A 22682-nucleotide genomic window follows, 5' to 3' on the forward strand; every position below is an offset into this window, starting at 1 on the left:
GCCCGGCCCCATCTCGGCCCGGGCAGACGCGGCCCTTCGCCGCCCGGGCAGACGCGCCCCTTCCCCATCCTCCCGCTGCCGCCACCGCCAAGCTCTCCGCCGCCCGGCCCCACCTTGGCCCGGGCAGCCGCGGCCCTTCGCCACCCGGCCCCACCTTGGCCCGGGCAGCCACGCCCCTTCCCCATCCTCCTGCTGCCGCTGCCGCCAACTCTCCGCCACCAGGCCCCACCTTTAAGTTTTTTTCCTGAAATTTCCCTTAAAATGAAGGTGCGTGTTATACGCCTGTGCGTGTTATACGCCAATAAATACGGTATTTGGGACTTGAGTGGTATAAATTTAAGAAATAAATTTGGTAGAAGACTTTAATTCCTGTCCTTACATAAATCCATGATAGTGAAAATATGACGACAAGGAGTTACACTATTTGGGAAATCATAGTGCAAAAACAAAGGGATAAATAAAACCAATAATGTTGCTCAGTCATCTGGATCTAAAACTTCTAGATATGGCAATAGAAATGGCTGTCTACTTATTCTCTCATATAAATGCGCTTAAGAAAGCAATGCATGCTCTGAAAAATGAACTTTTTAGATTGACAGGATAATGTCCCTCAGTATATATACACTGATCAATTCAGTAGTGAACAATCTTTGGATCAAAGACCTATATATAAACACACTGTGCTATAAAATGACACAAGTGTTAAAGAATGTATGAGAAAACTTTCTAAAGTATATAAGCACATTCTTTCATGTACGTTTTTCAGGTATAAGTATGATGTTGAGTCTTGAGGAACATGTTTACTAATCATCAAAAAGTATGGGTTATGGAGTCCTAGTGCCCATTCATTCAGCTGCATCAGTTAATCAACCTAGATTCTTGACAGTGTTGCAGCCTTATTTCTGTCTTATGTTTTGTAGTCAAAGTTGGACAGATAATTGATTCCACACTACACTGCACTAACTCCAAAACTCAAAATCTCACGTCTGATGCTGCAGTTTATTAGTGAAAGTAACTGTTAATAATCTTACCATCAATGGAGGTCAAGATGACCCGAGAGTGGTCATAGGCAATCACATTTGCATAGCGATTCTTTGGTTTGTTCACTTCCAAGTTGGAGTTCTCCCAGGTGAACTGCTGCCCAGGATCAATGGACTACAAGGTAAATGATAAAAAAAAAGGAAGACTAAGTGTCTTTTCTCCTCGCTCTCTCTTTCTCACATACACACAGCATATTTATTACTTTTCCAACTATTATACATTTTCTCAATGTTGAAACTATTGAATAATACACTGAGTAAATGTAAGTTTCATATGAGTTATCTGATTGATTCAAAGAATTTACTTGCTAGGTGGGATATTCAATCTTGTTACCACTTCCATCTATGCTAGAGACAATACCCAACAGTAATTTTAAGAACAAGCCGTTTGCCAGTTAAATACAACATTTAATGTTTATTTCACACGGATTCTCTAAAATGTAAAACCTGAAACACAGATGGGGTATGAATTGCTTAATATTGTCTCATATCAGTAAATTTTCATATGCAATATAGCTGAAAATATAGTGCAATTAGAACTTTTTGATGCCTAAAGGCTAACTTTCAAAAAATCTTTTTTTTAAAAAGAGTTAAGAGTAGAAGCGCGCATGCATGCAGGCTGCACACACATACACAGACACACAAACCAAGAATTTCTCAGGAATGTAATGAGGATGTGATGATTGAATGTATGAATACAGATCAGCGGACACAAAAATGGATTTTGTGTGTGTATATGTATTTATGCATACATGGAAAATGAACTGCTCCCTTGCAACCTATCTCATAGCTTTACCTGACTTGGCATGGCAAATATTGAATATTCACCCTGGAATAAGCATCTTGGAATGTACTATTGGGTGGGTAAATCATCTCTCCCAGCTGCTATTCTTTCCCCACAAATCATTTCTCGCATTACTTGCCAGCAAAGGAATGACAATCCAGGTCCTTAGATCAATATTTGCTGCTCAACATTTATACCAGAACCAAATCCCTTATTTGCTTACCTCAGCTACTATAAAAGAGAAGTATCAGTCATTTTTTTCCAATAAGCCAGAAGATTATATGCCAGGAAACTAAACAGCAAAGAAATGACAGCAGAAATACTAAGGTAGAACCCCAAGTAACAAAATCAACTACCGTAGTCTACATTTAGGTTATTTCTAATATATTGAAAGAGGTCTGTGGGTTGTGTACAATTCTCAAGCACTATTTGTAGTCCTCCAACACTACATGATCAGATTTGACGGCAAAGTATCTACTTTGTGGCAGTGGAATTCTTTGGATTCCCTTGTTTAAAATAAGAAAGGGATGTTTCTGTGAGATTTCTGCTTCCATTTCTATTTTACAAAGCCTAAGCCTTTGACCAATTCTGAAATCTTTAAAGATAGAAATAGGAGCGAATCAGGCCTCTTCTTTAAGGGCCTGATGTTCCCTTAACATACACACATGAAGGCTTTTAAGTCCCTCCAAAGTGAATGGAAAATCTTGGCACTGCCATGCTTTATTAACAAACAGCACACGTATCAGGATCAACAGAAGGAATGATGGCCAAGTTCAAGATATTAAAGACGCCTTTCCGGAAAAATTGAACATCTCCACATCAATTGTAAAGGATTTCCATTTCAAGGAACAGCAATTGGACATTTAAAAGGGATTTTCACAACTTCACCAGGAAGGATAGAACATCATAACGTGGCTAATAAATGGTTTGGGAAAGGCAAGAAGAAAGTAAACTATTATCAGCATAATAAGCAGGCAGTGCAAAGTGACAGACCAATTTTTATAGCTGACTGTCGTCATATGAAGCACATCTCCCAACTGATAGAGACAGGTCCAGGGGTGGTTCTAGATAAAATTTTTATAGACAAAGCTGTATTTTATCCATGCAATTTTATGAAGGATCAGCTAGGTCATTCTTCTATACTCAGCCAATATTTCCCTGTTGTCTCTTTCTAACTCTTCTAATCCGCAAAGAGGGGGGGAAAGAGTGGAGTAACAATGCATTTTTTTCAGCCAACATGGTGAGAAAATAAACAGCCAAGATGTGGTTAGATGAATTATGGCAAAGATGGATTTATTGGAGAAGTCTCTCCTAGACCTAATCTAATGAGATTGTGAATCTGACTATGAAAAATTATAGTTATTTACACCCCTACCATGCTATTCCTTTTTATGGTAATCAAACATTATGTAAAGATCTCTTGAATGCACATATTCTTTGCCCATTCCATTTTTAGCTTATAACAAAATGGCAGGGTTTGACAGCACTACAGAAAGCAGCAAACAGTCCAAAGTTGCTTGGAGCTGTTCATCTTATACTTAGGTAGGTTTGTTTTGTCCCAGGAAAAAGGAATCCATCTGGGTTCCTCATAAAGGGAAGTTCCCAATTTGCAAGAAATCTATGATAGAAAACTTTTGCTCTTGGACAGGTATTTCACACCTTCAAATTAGCACAAAAAATGGAGGCCATCTGAAATCGGACATTATAAAGAGTGACGGACAGTTTAAAATAAACTAATAAATTATATTCCAAACTACATTTCAGTAGTTGTGATATTATATAATAGGTTCAAATTCAGAACTTTGTTATTTCATCTCATTTCCTAGATGTTGAAAAACTTCTGCAGACACTTAAGAAAAGTTACCCTGTCTCATACAAATTCTTATATTCAAAATACCTGGTAGAACTGAATTTCATTATTTCCAAGTATATAAGAAGTGAAAACATCCCTCACAGCCATTTCACAGGCCTTTTTCAAACACAGAAAGGTTAGAAGTACAAAACTCACCTCTGTACTAAGTCACACTAAAATTGCTGCAATGTGTTGGAAAAGAAAGGGAAAGGTGGCACAAATCAACCATCCGTCCCCAATTCCCAGCAATGCCATTACAGCAATTGTCTTGCTGTGGAGAAAGTGAAAAATCCTTGACTATTCTGTCTTAACAAGTCCTTAAGAAGGCAAATAGATGAGAAAGGCAGGAGAAGGAATCCACCTAGCTGCAAAGAGGTGCTAATTAAATATGCTTGCAAATGAGTGACTCATTTAGTAGTGCAATGATTTAAACTCTGATGAATTAATGTGCACCTGTTTTCTCCTTAACACAAACAAATGAGTAAATAAGGCAGAGGGTGCTTAGAACGCACCTGAAGACCATTTGTGCTTGTTTTACAGATGGGCCACACCAAATAACTATCTTTTGTTTGGTGGGCTATTCAATTTTTTTTTTGAACACTTGAACACACAATTCCTTAAGCTCTCATCCCAAGACATGGTTTTAACAAGCCCAACATGTCTCTTAATGACAGCAGCTCTTTGTCAACACAACCACTGACCAATATCCAATATCCAACCACGAAGCTGCTCAAATGAGGAGTCAATCACAGGACATTATTCCTACAACCCACAAGAAAACATTCTACTAAAGCAGCCGAGTTTTTGGCAACCTGTACATAATTGAATAAATGTACACACACTGGGGGAATGAATCCAGACACATGCATGCAAAATGCAACTGAAGATTTCACAACCCCAAATGCTCCTTGTCATAAAAGCTTGTTGCTACTGGTGTATTTTTCCATCAACTTTCCCAAATGAGATCTGCCTGCCTGCCTGCCTGCCTGCCTGCCTGCTGTGGGCTGAAACGCATGTCCTGTCTGCAATGCAGAAAGAAAAGAAGGGTAGAATAGCAGACTTATACTCTGGTAATACGGAACTCCTCTCCTATGTGCTGAATTCTTAAAGTGACAAGCAGCATCTGAGGGAGCTCTAAGAAATGCCAGCGATCTTGTTCTGCTGTCAAATGGGGGGGAATCTAAGGAAACTCTGGAAGGGGAAGTCGGGAGGCTGTTTGGGCAGAAGGTAGAGAGCTACAGTGAGGCACATTTCTCTTTCTTGGCCATAGCTGTCCCCACAAAACTATGTATTTTCATCTTGCCTGAGCTTTGAAGGGCTCCTAATGCTGTGGCAGACGGTTGCAAGGGAAGGGTTAGAAAATAGTTCAGGGCAGATTCACAAGAGCATTTGATAGTGTTATATGAACATTCAAGGGGTAATTATAAACATATTGTCTCAGCAGGTGGTTGGGAAGTGGTACATATAGAGCTTTCTATTACCTTCACAGTGTTATCTCAGAAAGAATCAAGCATGCAGGAGATACGGGGGTGTTACGATTAGAGTTTCCATTCTAATGGTACAGAACAGGGGTGTCAAACTGCCAGCCCGCAGGCCGGTTGCATCATGTGGAGGCCACACCCACCCCAGCTCCGGCAATGCGAAAAAAGTCGCGATACGTCGCGACCTGTCACGTGACACAGCAAGTTTGACACCCGTGGTATAGAACGAGAGAAGAGGTTGCTGAGAAATATCCTGAGTAATTTTCCTTCCTATTCCATGGTGGCAGGGAATTAGAACCAGCAACAGAACCAGTGATTTTCAGGAATTCATCCACTGCAAGCAGTGCTGTTTGATAGACAAAAGGCTGCTGGGACTTAGTTCAAAAATTCTTATGACAATGTATGCACATTCCATTACATAAGAATATATACTGTAATACTACAGGGATTGCCTGCTGTGTATATTTATAAGCAGGTCGTACCTGCATTTAATAAATATGATTTGATGTCTCGGAGTAAGGGCATATAAAGAAAACATCCAAATCTTAGCCCAGGGCACTTTCCCTATTTCCATAGGGAGGAAGTTTGGAATTTTGAGACCATATTGTGGTATTCTCACAAAAAGGCTACTGTTGTGGGCACTATGAAAACACCCAACTGCTAGGCAATAAACTGGGAAGGATGCTCTTCGCTACAGCCTCTATTTATTCTTCCTACACCCAGGATCCATTTCCTTCTCTAAACCAGCTGTAGCCGCCCACCTTTCTCATCTTATAACATTTTCTACAGTATAAGGGACACAGACACACAAAGGTGTGCTTTTATATGTACAGGTAGTCCTTCGAGTTACGAGTGTAATGGAGCCTGCCCACGGAAGTGTCCCCTGGCCTCAGATCTGGGCGGCAGCGGCCTGGAAAAGACTCTAACGCCCCGATCCAGCCTCTGGAGGCATGTGGAAATGTCCCCTGGCTTTGGTTCTGTTCTCTGTTGCAGAGAACAGAGGCCTAAAGTACCATGAGATCACGTGACATCAGTAGCGTGAGATCTCGTGCAACTGATCTCACATGATTTTGCGTTAACTTTAGACTTGCTCGTAAGCACTGGGGATGCTCATCACGTTACTTTGAACGAGCGTTAAGTGAACGCTCATAACTCGAGGTTTACCTGTATTTAATTAATTTATACCCTACATGTCTGCTCTGACAAGTGCTCAAGGTGGCTAACAATTAAAACTAAAAGACAATATAAAGGTTTAAAATACACATTTAAACTAATGCTAGAATAAATACTAAAATCATTGAACAGTTGAAAGCCTAGCCACAAAGATCATCTTTATAGATTTCCTACATAACTAAGGGAGAGGGGAGAGCAATGTAACTCCAGGGCCCGGATTTGGTAGCTTTTTTCTCTCATTCCAGAAAAAAGAGTTTCTGATAATCAAGGCATACTGGGAAGGCTTCTTCTGCTGTTCTTATCAGGACAAGCTTAGTGGTTCCTTAGATAAGTCAGTTTTTAAGTTGTTTAGGGCTTTAAAGATCAACATCAACATTTTCATTGTATATGGTACGCAAATGGCAGCCAGTGATGATCTTTTCCATGTTTTTTCTTTCAGTCTTGTTCCATACTTACTGACATATAGTTGTCAATGCAGTACTTTATTTCCTTTTCTGCAACTCACACTGCTCAGTGTCTGCATTCTGTACTTTTCTATTGGATAGCTGACCTGTTCCTTGTGGTATCTTACTTTCTAGCAAGTCACTTTTTAAATATATACTCTATTCGGTCTTTCAATCACATTTGTAAAGGATTTCAATACAGTTTTCCATCTGCCTTTAACTCAACTTGCCTCTATTGGATCTCCTCCATTAAGATTTATTTATCAATACATCTTCTTGTTATTTTTCTGATCTTAAAAATATTTTCCTTTTGTTAAAAATTTCTTTTTGCTGACATTCTTGATTGAGGTTCTTCTCCTTATCCTGTTCGACCCTGAAAGTCTGCTTTCAGTTGTGGAACATCTTTTTTGCTGCTTAAAACTCATTTTTTAATTTCTGTTTGGCTATCATGACAGTTTGTGCTGAAAGCCACTAGGAGTTGTCTTAAATTTGTAAATTAATCCTCTGCTTCAGTTCTTCATAGAGAAGACATTCCACACTTTCTTCCCACAGCACTCAAGGATCTCCTTTATTTATTTTTTATAAATTTAATTGATTTTTTAAAATTACAATCTTTAGAGCTAAGCAAACAACATGCTGTCTGGGTTTACATATTTAACATTAACTTCTTCAATATAGATCTATTCCAGTGGTGGCGAACCTATGGCATGCGTGCCAGAGGCGGCACTCAGAGCCCTCTCTGTGGGCACTTCTCTGAACTGCTGGTGGTGGGCTGCGGAGCCCCAGAGTGCGCCAGTCGAGGGGCCGGCAGGCTGTGGCTGACGGACACTGTCGGCCCCCATGTGCTCACTGGCCTCTGTGTGTGGGGGCCGATGGTGTCAGGCAGCAGCTGCCCTGGTCTTTGCCTTGCCTTGCCCTGAAATAATGGCATCCCCACCCTGCCTCACCTCATCCTGCAGGACGAGCCTCCTACCCACCAACCCACCTACCAGAGACCCCCTGGATCTCCCCCAACCCTGCCCGGCCCCCACAGGCATCCCTCCCCATGAGCAACATTGAGGTGACCACGCCCACCCAGTCTGCCATGACCACCAGAGCCACGCCCATCCAGTGGGCCATGCCCACCTGGCACCTGGCAATAAATAAGTGGATTTTGGGTTGCAGTTTGGGCACTCGGTCTCGAAAAGGTTCGCCATCACTGATTATTCAGTACTGTACACTCCAGTATTTTTTTCCCTTGATCTTCCTTTCTTCCCCATATTTTTTTCCCTTTTCCCCTCATTGAACATTTACAATTCTTAGTACTATTGATGTATACAAAATTAAATATAGACATCTTCATATTTTACTAATATTATAGAGATAACAATAATGCCAATTCATAATATCCTGTTTTTCATGTTCTTATTTAATGTTTGATTTCCCATCAATATTTACAGTATCTTTATCAGTTATGATTTTCTCAATATTAATTATGTTTACATAGCTAAAAAATTTTTTATTCATACCAATCCTCCCCTTTTTTTCAAATTTCCCATATCAAAAGAAGAAAAACAAAATGTTATCTTAATTCTAAATCATATCTTCCATTATAAAAATCTAGTTATATCTAAGGGTCATCCGTTCTTTTAATCATATTCAAACAGGTATATTAAACAGATAGTGCCCCCTCTGATAAATCAAATCTTCTGTTTTTTAAGTCTAACTTTCGCTTTCTTTCTTTGCCAAGTAGCTTTCCAAGCCAAGGCAATTAAATAGCCCCAAAATTTTCTTTCTATTTTTGTGCAAGCTGCTTGGCATAAGAAAGGCAATTTAGGTAGAGTATTCGCCAGTGATGGCGAACCTTTTAGAGACCGAGTGCCCAAACTGCAACCCAAAACCCACTTATGTATCATTCGATGCCGGGTGGGTGTGGCCCATTGGGTGGGCATGGCCCATTTGGTGGGTGTGGCTGCCGTGGTAACGGCAGACTAGGTGGGACTAAAAAGTTCAATCAATCAAACTTTGCGAGATCTTTTTTTTCCCTGTGAGAAGTTGAAATTGATTGATTGATTGAACCTTTTCTCTTTTTTTGCACACGGCAGCGGAGGCCTAAAGCAAAAAAGTTTTATAAACCCCAGCTGAAGGCCTAGGACTGGGGCGACGGTGCGCGTGCCTACAGAGAGTGCTCGTGTGCTATAGGTTCGCCACCATGGCCCTAGACATTTCCCCTGCCTGCTCTATGTTCTGTTTTCTCTAATCTTCTTCCTTGTCCTCAGGTGTATTTTGGAGAAGGAAGTAAGGGATCTTTTGTATTGTCATTGTTATAGGTAGGTCTTGCAGTATTTTGTGTATGGCAGTCCATATTTCCCTTCTCCTATCTCCTCCATCTCTAGATCCATTTCTTTTGCTTCATCCGCTGATTTCTGGTTTATTTGTTCATACTTTGTAGTCGTTGTCTGGGAGTTTTCCAGCTGTAGCTTCAGTATAGAGATTTGGTCCTTTATATCATCTAGGTTATTTTTAGTCTCATTATGGTTTCTTTTTATGTCCTCTTTTTGTACAACAATTGTTTGATGAATTTGCTGTAACATAAAGAGTATTTCTTTCTGAAAGGTATTTGTTTTTTCTCAAGGCATCATTCAAGGATCTCCTTTAAATGTAGAGAATCTTTCCTTAAATGGATATGTATGTTTTCCATGTGAAAGTTTGTGGACTAACAATTGTAGAAATTTGTATTTTAATTTTTAATGATGGAATTTTGTTTACTGTATTGTTTAAATTATTTTTTACTTATATGAATTACCCAGAGTTTGTATAATTAAGTAGGATACATATAAAGTAAGATTTAAAAGGTTTAAAGTTTTTCCCAGTCCAGTCGTGACTGACTCAAGGGGGTGATGCTCATCTCTGATTCTTGGCTGAGGGAGCCTGCCTTGTTTGACAGATGTTTCTGTCATCTGTTTCTGACACCAGCATGAAAATACAGAATGCAATAACCTTTCCCGCCAAAATGGTATCTATTTATCTACTCGCATTTTCATGCTTTCAAACTGCTACCGGTAGGTTGGCAGAAGCTGGGGCGAGTAACGGGAACTCACCCCCTCATGTGGAGCTCGGATCTTGAACCTGTGCTGTCAGCTTTCCAGCTGACAATCTCAGTGGGTCTTTAACTGCTGAGCTATTGTGCCTCCTCAATATTAGGTAAATGCAAGTTATTTTTATATCAGTATTTCATGTTTTTATTCCCACAATCTGGGGATATTTTGGCTGATTACACTGCATTTTTCTATAGGAATCAGAATCTTGAAGCAAATAATAAAAGTATATCACTCTACTAAATAAATAAATAACCACAATATAAGAGGCAGAGAAACTGCATTTGTTTTCCTATCTGTTCCCATTTAATTCTCTGTGCATTCATGTTGTTAGTTAGAAGATGGCCACTGGATGCAGACAAATGTCACATATTTCATTGAATAATCATCTCTCTACTCTCTACAGCCTACCTGGCTTCCCATATTTTACTGAATTATGGCAAGACATGGCTTTTTCAGTAGTGAATCCTACTGTTACTGCTAATTAAAGAGACCTGTCCTTAGAAATTGCTGGAGATGTCAGAGAAATAGTCTATTCATTTTCTTTACCCATAAATTTGTTGGACATTTTTAAAGGTCATTTATTTCCAGTTCTAATAAATATAGCCAATATTTGCTTGAGTTTGAATTAGAAAGACTGGAGCTAGAAAGTTGCAGATCACAAATATATCAAGTGCTAATTTTGAGAGATACTGTATTATTTTACACTATCATTAATGTCTCTTGTAAAAGTGCAGGAAACTAAAACTCCAAATGCTGCTTGCTGCTAACTTGACTCATAATCATTTCATGTCATACTCCTCCCTCCCCCTGTACATATTCCTGTCACTAGTATCACTGTGCCCATATAAAATAGGCTAAGTGTCCAATTATAATGGATTTGTATGCAGGCACGTAAGAAGATAATCCCAGATTGTTTTTCAAAGTGACACCCCTTTTCTTAATATAGGTGGATCAGCAATGTAAGCATCACAGTTCTCCCAGAATTCCTAGATTTTGCTCCCGCTTTTGATTACTAACCTTTAATTAGCTAGTGCTTCTCTAGAGCTTCTTGGTCCCTATAATTTTGCCTTTTGAATTCAACTAGTAAAGTGTCTTCTAAATCAAGGGAGATATAATATAGCAAGGGGAGATGAGAAGCAGAAGAGAGCAGGAACTATAATGCATATAAAAGGCACATTCTCAATTTATTTTCTGCCTCACCCCATATAATAATGATGATGATAATGACAATGACAACAACAACAACAACAACAACAACAACAACAACAATAGAGTTGAAGGGGACCTTGGAGGTCTTCTAGTCCAACCCCCTGCTCAGGCAGGAAACCTTATACCATTTCAGACAAATATGAATGTTTACTCATGATTTAAGTCTTCTGCAGTTGAAGAAGACCCTACGGAGTTTGATGCAAGCACAGAAAAACATTTATGTGCAATGGAACTTCCTCTAACACAGCAATTTTTCAAATTAATCATTTTCCTAGTAAATGGTTAATCATAGAGAAACCAGATACCAAACAAGACTCATGGCAATTCCTGGGCTCCTAATACCATTATTTTGGACTCCATCACAGCAATAAGAGCATTGCCAAGTTTCACCTTCAAAATATAGTTATTCAGAACTGCAGGAGATACATAAAATGTAATGTGAGAATGATCAGATTAGCATGTGTACTGGTTTCAGAGAACACCATCAGAAAGCTGCTGTATATAGTTTTTATGTTATGGAATTGTATAGAATTTATTAGAATGAGATATATTTTTATCTTTATAATTGTGATTTGTTGTAAATCACCTACATCTCTTGTATAAATTGTAGCAAAGGAGGAACAGTCATATTCAAAAAGGTTCCACTATGAAAGAGTTAAAGAGAAATATAAATCTGATGTGTCAATCTAAGTTGTGGGCGGAGACGAAGCCTAGGGAAATGAAAACTAAGCAGCCGATCAGGAACAGGAAGATTTCTCTGTCAGGTGAACTACTGAAAAGAGGAAGCTCAATTTTGTCTTTCTCATTGCCTTTTCTCTCACAGGAGGAACTGAAGCATGTCTTTCCAGGATTTCTCTGATTGGAGTTAATACTTTGCAATGTCACCTGGGATTCATTTATGTTTTCAGAAACTAAGACAGTGAATTAGGTTCTTTGGACTGTTATGTGTAATTTGGACCCTTGTCCCATTTGGTTCCTTCAGGCAGCAAGGAAGACCCGAGTGCCTGGATGGGTACTGTAATATTTCTTTGAGAGAAGTGGTAATGCTGCTCGTCTTGAAAGAGTCAGTGATGTGCCCTGTCTCAAAAAAACCATTTGTTGAATCATCCTTATTTGAAAACTCTTGTCTTGTCTTTAACTTCTCTTTTTCGAGAAAGCTTATAACTATAAAAGTAGCTCAACTACAGTCAACCGTAGAGGTAGTGGGTACTGTATAACCTTTTAGGACTGGTATGGAATGGAAATAATATTGGTCACTCTGTTGGATGACTTATGCCAAGTTCTGGAGGACAGTGGGTACCACTTTTGGTCTGCTTAGAATTTTTAATACCGTGAACCAGAATATCTTTCTGGATCATAGAAAGATGGTCTGAAGTTGGAAGCACTGATTTCCAGTTGTTCTACTCCTGTCTCAGTGGTTCGTTCAAATCAGAAGTGGTGACATCATTCAAATTGGTGGGTACCACAAGCTTTGATTCTCTCCCTTCAAATCTTTAACATTTATGTAATGCTGCTGAGAAAGGTCAGCTGTCAGTCTAGTATGCGTTATCAGCAATTATAGAGTAAAAAAGACCACTAACAGATATAGGCAAGATCCATTATCAAAGCAACAAGGTGAAAAATATGGCTTAAGTCCAAATAATACAGAAGCTGTGCAAAAAAGTCTCAGACATCTTGATTTACAGGAGTATAAGATGGGGAGGAGGTAAAGCAGTTAGATTTGCTAGACTGATATTAGCCCCAGACCAGAAAGCAAATCCACCGGAAGACTAAAGTATCTTTATTAAGACTGCTTATGATACAGAGTCTAGGATTTAATTCATGTTTTTTTGTCTCATTCTTAAGGAAAGGATCTTATCTATCTCTGCCAAGGTCATCCTCTTTATTCTATATAGCAATACTCTGATGTTAGTCAGCTTTACACTGCCACCCTCAGATGAACCAGAAATATTGTGGAAATCTTAACCTCTTATCTAAACAATGTGATGATCTGGATGGGTAAGAACTCAGATTAGATTCTAGCAAGATGGAGATGCTGCTATTCCAGAACCATTGATGTCCCAGTTGTAGTCCTGGATGAGATTTCCCATTCCTTAAAGAAGATAGTTTGCAGTTTGGGATTCCTCAGAAATCTTTTCTAACACCAAAGTTCAGAAGCATCAATACTTTTCCTGTCCTGCTACTTCAGAATCAAACTTCGGCTTCTGTTTGATGCACCAGGAAAGACAAGACTCTTGTTTCATTCTGATCCTTGTAGGTATAGACACATTTCAGCACTGGACTAGCTTTTCCAAGGCCTTCATCACTATTTTGCCAAGTACTAATGTGTGGTATACTTCTTGACTGCTGGTTTCTTTGCAGTTAATACTGTAGTCAATCCTAAAAGGCAAAAGCTATATACTCGGTCAATATCATTGTCAATTCTAAGGCTGGTTGCTGTACCTGTGGTCATTCATTTGGTCTTTATACTTGGAAGTTACATGTTTTCACTGTGCTCCTTGAATTTCATTACTAGAGTTTGCAGGTTATTTGCATTTTCATCCATCAGAGTAGTGTCATCAGCATAATGCAGGCTATTGATTTTTCTTTCTCTAGTTTTAAAACCACACTCAACTTCTTCCAAGCTAGCTTCAGTATACATTTTGCAAAGAAGCTCAATAAATAAGGAACAAGTATACTGCTTTACTCATTCTTTTGCCAACTTGAAGCTAGAATATTTTGTTATGTTCCTTCCATATCATAGTTTCCTGTGTATAGGTTTTCTGTCCATACTGTGGTTTCCTAACCTGTTTATAGAAAAATGAGATGTTCTAGAATTGTCATTTTTAAGTATTCTTCTGACCTTTTAAAAAGCCAGCTTGGATATCTGGTACCTACTTTTTCATGTTGAGTTCTATTCCGCATTGGATGAGCCTAAGTATTATTTTGCTAACTTGTGGAATTAAGAATATTGCACAAATAGTTGGCCGATTGATTTCTGTTGGCTATAATGTGGTTCTTTGGATTTGCTGGTAAAACACGGCTAGGACCTTTATTGATTCTTTTGTTATTTGCTGTATTTCTGTAGATATTCTATCAATTCCTATAGATTTCCAACGTGGTAATAGCTGAAATGCTGATCTAATTTAATCTTTCAGAACTTGACCTTCTTGTTATTACAGAACATCTTCTAGTACATCTTGGATGTTGACATCTATATTGTACAGAATTTCAGTATGTTCCTTCCATCTTTGTTCAATCTTCTTTAATTCAAGTATTATCTGTCTGTTAGTGTCCTTTAGCATTCTAATTCAAGATTGCAACTTTCTTCTGAGTTCAGAGAGTTTTTTGGAAGATGTTCCTTGTTTTTCCATCTCTGTTTCCATCTTTTATGTCTTTACATGGGTTGTTGTAATACTGCTTCTTGTCTCTTCTAACAGCCCTCTGAAATTCCTCCCTGAGAGCTTTGCCTTTCTTGACTTTGGCTTCTCTTTTTTTCTTGACAATTTCCACTGATCCTTGTAATATCCATTTTGCTTTCTTCTCTTTCTTGATCTTTGGCAATCTCTTTTCAGATTCATCCTTAATAATTTATTTCAGTTTATTTTACAGTTCCTCTGATTTCCAATCAAAGAGGTTTAGGACTTTGAAGCAATCCCTGATTTTAAGTACTATATGTACCTGTTCTTTAATTATTGCACTGATTGCTAATAGGTTCCCAACTCCAATTCAATTAGCTGTTTTTCACCTTTAAGACTTTACATATGTTTGCTCCAGGATACATTACTGATGGCCTCCTCCAAGTGAAATCTATCTAGTCACTACATGCTTGCAGGAATGCATTCCTGCAACAATTCAGAAGGACAAAAGCCTGAAGACAGCTCTTCTTTGTGGAGAACCTCATGCATTGGAACACAATGACTCCTGAGTTTTGCCTGGAACCCCACTTTGGTAAGATGTTGAAAACTGTTTTGTGGGCATTTAGAATTTAGTAAAGTCATTTATTGTATGAGCGATGTTTTTTAAAAAAATTTCAATTCAGCTTTTGTTTTATATCATTGTGCTATTTTTATTCTTCTATGTTATGTAAATCACCCAGAGTCATGACTGAGCTAAGAGGAAATAAGTGAATATTAGAAGACTTGAGAGTGGTGTAATTGGTAGTCAAACAGTAGGTTTTCATAAACTGTGAATATGGATATGATTATCCTATTACACAGTCAACTGCAACATAGACAGTTACTCTTTTTGGGGACAAAGAATAGCCAGTTTGGTCTGGAGAACCAGTTTGTTCTAGTGGTTAAGGCACCAGACTAAAAAGCAAGAGACCATGAGTTCAAGTCTTGTCCTAGCCATGAAAGATAGGTGGGTGATCTTGGGCCAGTCCCTCTCTCTCAGCCCAACTCACCACACACGGCTGTTGTGAGGAAGGAGGAGGAAGAAGTGTTGGATATGTTTGCTGCCTTGAGTTATTTGTAAAAATAATAAAGGTAGGATATAAATAAATTAAAAATATTAAAAAAACACTGAACCATCCCCTCTCTTGCCAACCCCACTCCTAGTCTACTCACCTCATATTCCTGGGAGAATTTCAGTCCATCATTGGCTTTCAGTCTGTCAATATTGTCAGCAAGGTCTGTTACTGGAATAGGAGGATGGTCACGCATGCCTGTCAGATCAAACAAACAGAGGGGATCATAGTATCAGGAAGAATAATTGTTTAGCTAAAGGGAGAGATCTTCTTTCATATGTGCATAGTGGAGCTGATGGCAATGTATAACAGTAGCACAGTGAACGGAACATGAAGAAATCAATGTGGCATGCGGTGCCCGTACAAAGGCAGAAAGTATCTGTTCATGCTTAGATGAGACAACAATCAACCATGTGGTTTCCAAATATAACAATAGCCTAGAAAAGGTGAAAAGACTTGAAGAGATGCCCCTACATGTCCTTAGGCTAAAATAAGGTTGCAGGGACAGCAATAAAGCACAAAGCTCCTGAACAATGGGACTGTGTCTTCATTTCATATCAGCAATATGCAGTACAGTGCAGAAACAGAAATTGTGAACAGATGCTTGAGGAACAGTTTGCGTTTCTCTCAACAGCTTATTTATCATAAAGTGACTGGGGCAGGCAAGTCGTAAGCATTAAAAACTATACTTCCACCGAAGAAGCATCAATAAATCTTATCATTTGGAAAAACTGTGTATTAACTTTCTTGAGTATACATTCTGGGTGAGAATATATAGCCAAACAAAACAAACTTATAGAATTCAGTAAAACCCTATTTAATCATTTGAAGAGATGGTCTCCTATCCATTTAATGTGAAAGTACCTCACTAGGACAGTTTGCACCATTTGAAGCAAGTTTTGTCATTTGCCGAATGACATTGTTTAGGAAATGATATCACCCTACAAATAATCTAAATGGACATAAATGATTACAAAGGACATCATTTGTATGTATCATTTGCATAATGACAAATTAGAAGTTATACTTCCAAGCCTACTTCTAGACAATTATGCAGTCTAGATGATAAAAGATGTAAAATCAACATAAATTTAACTGCTTAATTAGACTACTTTGAGTGCAATGCACTTGTTATTTTTTTTCCACCTGGGGAGAAAAGAATTCCTGGGTAGAAATTTGGTCCACTATATCTGAAATTTACAAAATAGGAGTCTGTTAAACTGTGGTCTCATTATAATACTAGGCTTTGTTTCCACCCCCGACATCTAATTTTTCCTTTGTTCTTTGGTAATTCTTCAAGCAGCAACTTTCATTTCATTTCCTCTTTAGAACGTGAACACCAAATTCTACAACCCTGTGGGGCCAATCAATTCACAAATGTTTCTTTGCCTACATAACATCATAATATCACTAGAATAATGCTTGTTTTATTGGAAGCTCTTTAAGATGGAAGGAAAGAAAGAAAGAAAGAAAAAGAGAGCAAGGAAACTTGGACTGAGAATGTTTCAGCAAGGTATTGCCAAGAGAATAAAAGTTGAAGTGCAATTCAGGGGATGATTAAGTCTAAACCTACTGGACTAATTTTGGGTGGTGAGTGTTTCCACAAAATACTGCAAATTAGCTCCTCATAGCCTTATTAAAGGGCTACAATTTCATATTTCAGCCCAGCTGGGAAGTTCAAGATTTCTGACTGCAACTGCTTAGAAGATTGCAAACCTTTAAACTCTTTTTCTTTCTTCCCAAGCATGCTGGAGCATCTTATGTGAGAATCATCAAAAGTTTGTGTTGATGAAACTGCCTGGCTCACTAGAAAGTGGTCATGATATTACTAAATCTGTGGTGAGTGAGAGGTGGACCTTCATGAACAAAAGAAGATGGGAAAGAAGGAGTTGCGTGGAGTGAGAAAAAAGCAAAGCAGGTGGAAAGAAAACTAACTTGATATATTCGGGCAACTGGGGCCACTGGCACCTGTAACAACAGAAATCCCATTACTATTGCTGAAGGCAAAGATAAGGAATAAAAGACGGTCAAAAGGTAATACAAAAGTCCTCATCACCAACTTCAAAACCAAGTTTGAGGAAAACAATTTTAGCTCCACACATATGGAAGTATAGTAAGTACAGTATTAAAATAATATCAGTTACAACAAGGATTATTTTACAGGTAATTTTATCACCAATGTTATTTTGTCTCAGGTAACAATAGTTAGGATTGTCATAAATCTTATGATAAATGATCTGGCCTTTTTTTCAAGACCATGCATTCTTTGTTGCAGGAATCTTATGACCAAAGTGCAGTCAGAATTTATTCAATTATATAACAACAATATGTTACCAAACCTGCCTCAGCTGAAAAAGAATAGGAGTATAAAGAGGTTGACAACTCATGTAAGAACTTTTTGCGAAGTAGAAACTATTAAGATAGAAAGCTTTATACTGAATTAGAGTAGTTTAATTCATTATATACTAAGCAAGACCTTTCTTACTTTAAGACTTGCTATCAAAGATAATAACTACCAGACTGCTGACAGTTTAGTGGCCATCTGGTTCCAGAAAGTAGCTATTCAACTCAGCCTAAGGCAGCGGCCCCCAACTTTTTGGGCACCAAGGACTGGTTCCATGGAGAGAGGTTTTTCCATGGACCAGAGGGGGCGTGGTTTCCCATGCTGCCTGCATCCTGTGAATGGAGGCTTTGCTTGTTTGCGTGGCCCGGTTTCTGGCATGCCATGGCCCAGTACCGGTCCATGGACCGGGGGGCTTGGGGACCCCTGACCTAAGGTGAGATTAGATGGAGGCAACTAATAGTTCAGACTGCAACAAAAGTATCAGTCTTGAAAATCAACTAATAAAATAAAGTGGTGCAAAGAATGAGAGCAGGGGCTCACAAGTTCTGGTCTAGAGTAGACATAAAAACTAATCTGTCTTCCTCAAGCTGTATCTTTTAACACAGACCTGGGCATTTTATGGACTCCGTGACACATTTGGCCCTTTGGCTGTCCCTGTCCAGTCTGCCTGAGGTCGATCAGAGATCAGAAATCAAATGTAGATAGGTGTACATCATGCACACAGTACAACTGCATTACTTCTATTTTGAAGACGACTGCTACTTTTTTCAACTTATGTTATGTGTGTGTGAGTGCATGTCTACACACCTTCACAGCCTTATTGGTCCAGCCTCTCTACAACAGTCCCAGTTTTCATGTGGCCCCTTGGGAAAATTAATTGCCCATCTTTGTTTTAACATGTCCTTTTTGTTATGTTTATGCCATTTTTTCATCTTTACGATGAGCTTCAGCTATGCAAACTATATGTTGAAACAATAACTAAACTGCACTTGTTCATATTCTGTAGTCATAAAATTTGTATCTATATAACTTGAATAACCCTAACTTCTACTCTGTTTCTAAGATGACCTGAGTGGAGTAATCATGTCCAGCTGTAGAGAAAGAAAAGGCTACATGCAGCCATAAACAAACTTGCAGATCTACCCGAAATGCTTCCCCCCCACAATATCATTTAGGGAAAAAAAATGCCCCAACTTGATGTGTAGAGCTTGGAAATCAAATATGTCCTTTTTTAATTATTAAAATGGCTTAAACGCTTTATGGATTCCACCACCTAAGGAAGGAAGGATGGCAAATTACTTTGCATGAACAAGTGAGAAAACAAATCAAAACAGCTCAGATGAGAGTGAAATAACTTCCCAAAAGCAATAAATCTAGAAAATGCTGCCTTATGAAGAGGCTCTGCTTTGCTGAGGGTCAGCAGCAACTAATAATATAACATGTTATAAGAACCAGAAGGTAGGGAGCACTTCAGGAACCCAATCAGGAGCCAGCCTACTAAACCCACCAATCTGATGTCTGATCTATCAGTAGGTTGGACTTTCATTTGGCTCATTAATTTGAATCTAGTATGATAGGTACATCCAGTGAAGAGATACACATAATGTGAGGGATAAGTATCTTTACAGTAATTGGGACAATATAACTATAGCCCACCTGGTGTTTGGTAGTTAAGTCGCCTCATTTCAACAGGGTCAGAGGAGTGAGCCAGCAAGGAGTCCTTCAGGCCAATGGAATGTTCATCCTTGGATGAGGGTGAATTGGCCCTTTTCCTAAAGAAAAAGAAAGAGAAGCTTATACAAGATAAATTTGGGAAACAATAAAAAGATCCTGGCAACAGTCTCAACAACATATATAGCAACAAGCAAAAGGACTATTAAAGCCTTCTATCTGACAGGAACGCAATGACAAAAACTTGGTATTCCTCTTTCTCTTCACATTCCTTTGTAAGGGACGATTTCCTATGGTGGAAGAATACAGAAGATTCTTTGTATTAAAAATTATTTAAAATGTGAAGACTTGTAATGTGCAAGGATAAAGGGTCTTTAGGGTAAACTTTATTGGTCCCTTAATACTTGTCTTGAATGGCTGAAGGCCCCCCAGGCATTTGTTAATAGCATAATAAAATACATTGTTGTCTCTTTGCGTTCTATTTATGTCCATAGTTCTGCCACCCTAGGCTCTTATCCTAGTAGATTTCACTAACTAAGCAGGGAAGAACCTGTCCAGTAATTAAAGGGGATAGATCTGCAGGAAATTTTAGGATGGCAAGAAATAACATTGGTGGGGTCACTGATTTCCATTAAACCACATGACTCCATATGGTGCTGCTTCTTCTTAGCATTCACGTAATCCATGTTACAAAAGTTTCTTTTTCAGCCAGTCCAACTCTTACGTATGTGTGTGTGTTAGTGGGCATAGGCACACATGCATGCAAGTGCACATGACTGGCTGTTCAAATCTCTTGACTATAATAAAGGCATTCTGATGCACTCTTAGACAAAGTAAATGGGACATTTTGGTGAGTGAATGTCTTCCTGGTGACAAAAGTCTGTTTTTTTAAAAAAAGGAAAAAAGTATCACAAAATTGCATGATAGGAAACTACTTGCAACTTATAGGAATTAGTGAGAGTCAGGTTGCATCAGGCAGATGCATTGCTGTTAATATTTTTTAAAATCACTTTCTATGACGTAATAGGGTTGAAATCTGTTCAACACATTTATTATATATGTTTATATATTTGTAGTGTAGGTTGGGAGGAGATAATTTATAAAGCAGCCACCTGTCAGAAAAAAAGTATTTCATCAATCTGAATTCATTATCCAAAGAAAAGTATATACAAAAATGCCAAGATGCTTTGTTCTGGTCTCTAATTTTTGTTAAAAGTCAATTCTGCTCTATTATAATAGAATTACTTTGTTTTATGAATGATCAATCAGGTAACAAAGTTAGCAGTCAAGTTAGAAGAAATTTGGTTGATAATAAGAAAATGGAATCATTCAGAGCAAGGCTTATTGAACTGATTAATAAAACATGCCACATTCTTAGCCAAACTTTCTCATTGTGGACATGTATATAAGTAAACAGACAAACTTTAGGATACCAATTCTTCCCTAAACATGGTCATCTTATTTGTGAAGTTATTTATTTACTCTAACAATGACACAAAGTAGGTAAAGGATGAGGAAGTATGGCACAAGGGCAAGAAAGGCAGAGAAATATCCAAAACCAGGCTGGTTTGAGCAGCACATATTTTGGTTTTAGCAAGATGAAATTTTGGATCTCAACATATACAACAAAAAGAGAAAGATGCTATCTACCTTTCCTGTTTGCTAGATCCACGGAGAGCAGAAATAAAAGAGGAAACCAGGATTATTCAAAGACACTAACCATATATACAATAACCCAAAGTCACTTTCTTTCCCTCCACCTTGGAAGCATGCATATTTATTTACATCAAAATTATGGTAGGATCCACTGTGGGTCAGTCACTGGGATCAAAGGTGTTGTTTTCTGAGCTTTTGGACTTGTGCTGGAGCCCATCTTCAGCCCAACGTCTCTCTAGTTCCCTAAAGATGGGTTCCAGCACGAATTCATGAAAATTATGGTAGACTGCTTAAAAAAGGGATGGAAGACTTTACATTTGCTGTAAATGAATAAGTTATTGCTACTTTACCATCACAAGCAGATAACACTGCACTTTCTTGCCAAGAACATGGTCACAACTAACCATGATAGGGCCTTCTGCTTTTCCACACAAAATTCTGTATTTTCCTAGATTAAAGCACCAAGCCTTTCAATAAATTAATGGGGGGGGGAAGACACTTCTTGGCGATAGATATATAATTTAAGTAATAACAATCTATGAAATTTAACCAAGCGCTTACATGAAGTTGCTCATTCCTATTATAGATAGTCCTCAACTTACAATCATTTGTTTAGCTACTGTTCAAAATTACAACAGTACTGAAAAAAGTGATTTACGATTGGTCCTTGCACTAATAAATGCTGCAGCATCTCCATAAACATGAGCCGTGGTGGCACAGTGGTTAGAATGCAGTACTGCAGGCTACTTCTGCTGACTACTGGCTGCCTGCAATTTGGTAATTGGATTCTCACTGGCTCAAGGTTGACTCAGCCTTCCATCTTTCCGAGATAGGTAAAAAGAGGACCCAGATTGTTGGGGGCAATATGCTGACTTTATAAACTGTTTAGAGAGGGCTATAAAGCACTGTGAAGCAGTATATAAGTCTAAGTGCTATTGCTATCATATCGTCAAAATATGGGTGCTTGGCAACTGGTATATATTTACAAAGATTGTAGCATAACAGGATCATGTGATTGCAATTTGTAACCTTCCCAGTCAGTTTCTGAAAAAACATAGTCAATGGGGGGGGGGGAATCTGGATTTGCATAACAACTGCATGATTCACTCAACTGCAGTGATTCATTTAACAACTTTTGCATGACTCATTTAACAACCACCTTGTCTAACAACAAAAAATCTGATCCTAATTGTGGTCATAACTTGAGAACTACTTGTATACACAAAAAGTTCATTCATTCCATTCCAAAATGAAATGCATGGACTGTTATCTCCCTTCCACTCTTGCCCTAAAAGTAAGCAAAGAATTAAACTATCTGCTTAGAGATGGCTGACTTTCATCTTGGTGTCAACGCTGCTAACATCGGATGTTCTTGCTTTGACAACAGCCATCTTTTCTCTTTCACTTTTAGAGTTAGATGATGCTGGGAGGGGGGATATGGATGAGAGTCCAGTTAGTCATAACAACAATAACTCAGCCTTGCGCCCAGAGCGGGCTGG

At 38.5% G+C, this 22682-nt stretch overlaps 1 protein-coding gene across 1 annotated transcript in view; it reads right to left on the reverse strand.

The window, feature by feature from the left end:
- The window catches only part of PTPRF (protein tyrosine phosphatase receptor type F), a 342535-nt gene that overhangs the window by 21683 nt on the left and 298170 nt on the right, over nt 1–22682 (reverse strand). Inside the window, exons 20-22 of the mRNA XM_029283209.1 lie at nt 19513–19628; nt 15613–15710; nt 1032–1155 (exon numbers count right to left, since the gene is read on the reverse strand). Coding sequence (XP_029139042.1) covers nt 1032–1155; nt 15613–15710; nt 19513–19628 — 338 coding nt within the window. The remainder of the gene's footprint in view (nt 1–1031; nt 1156–15612; nt 15711–19512; nt 19629–22682) is intronic.

Source organism: Protobothrops mucrosquamatus, unplaced genomic scaffold (assembly GCF_001527695.2).
Source record: "Protobothrops mucrosquamatus isolate PMUCROS unplaced genomic scaffold, P.Mucros_1.0 scaffold39, whole genome shotgun sequence".
Classification (NCBI taxonomy): Eukaryota; Metazoa; Chordata; class Lepidosauria; order Squamata; family Viperidae; genus Protobothrops; species Protobothrops mucrosquamatus.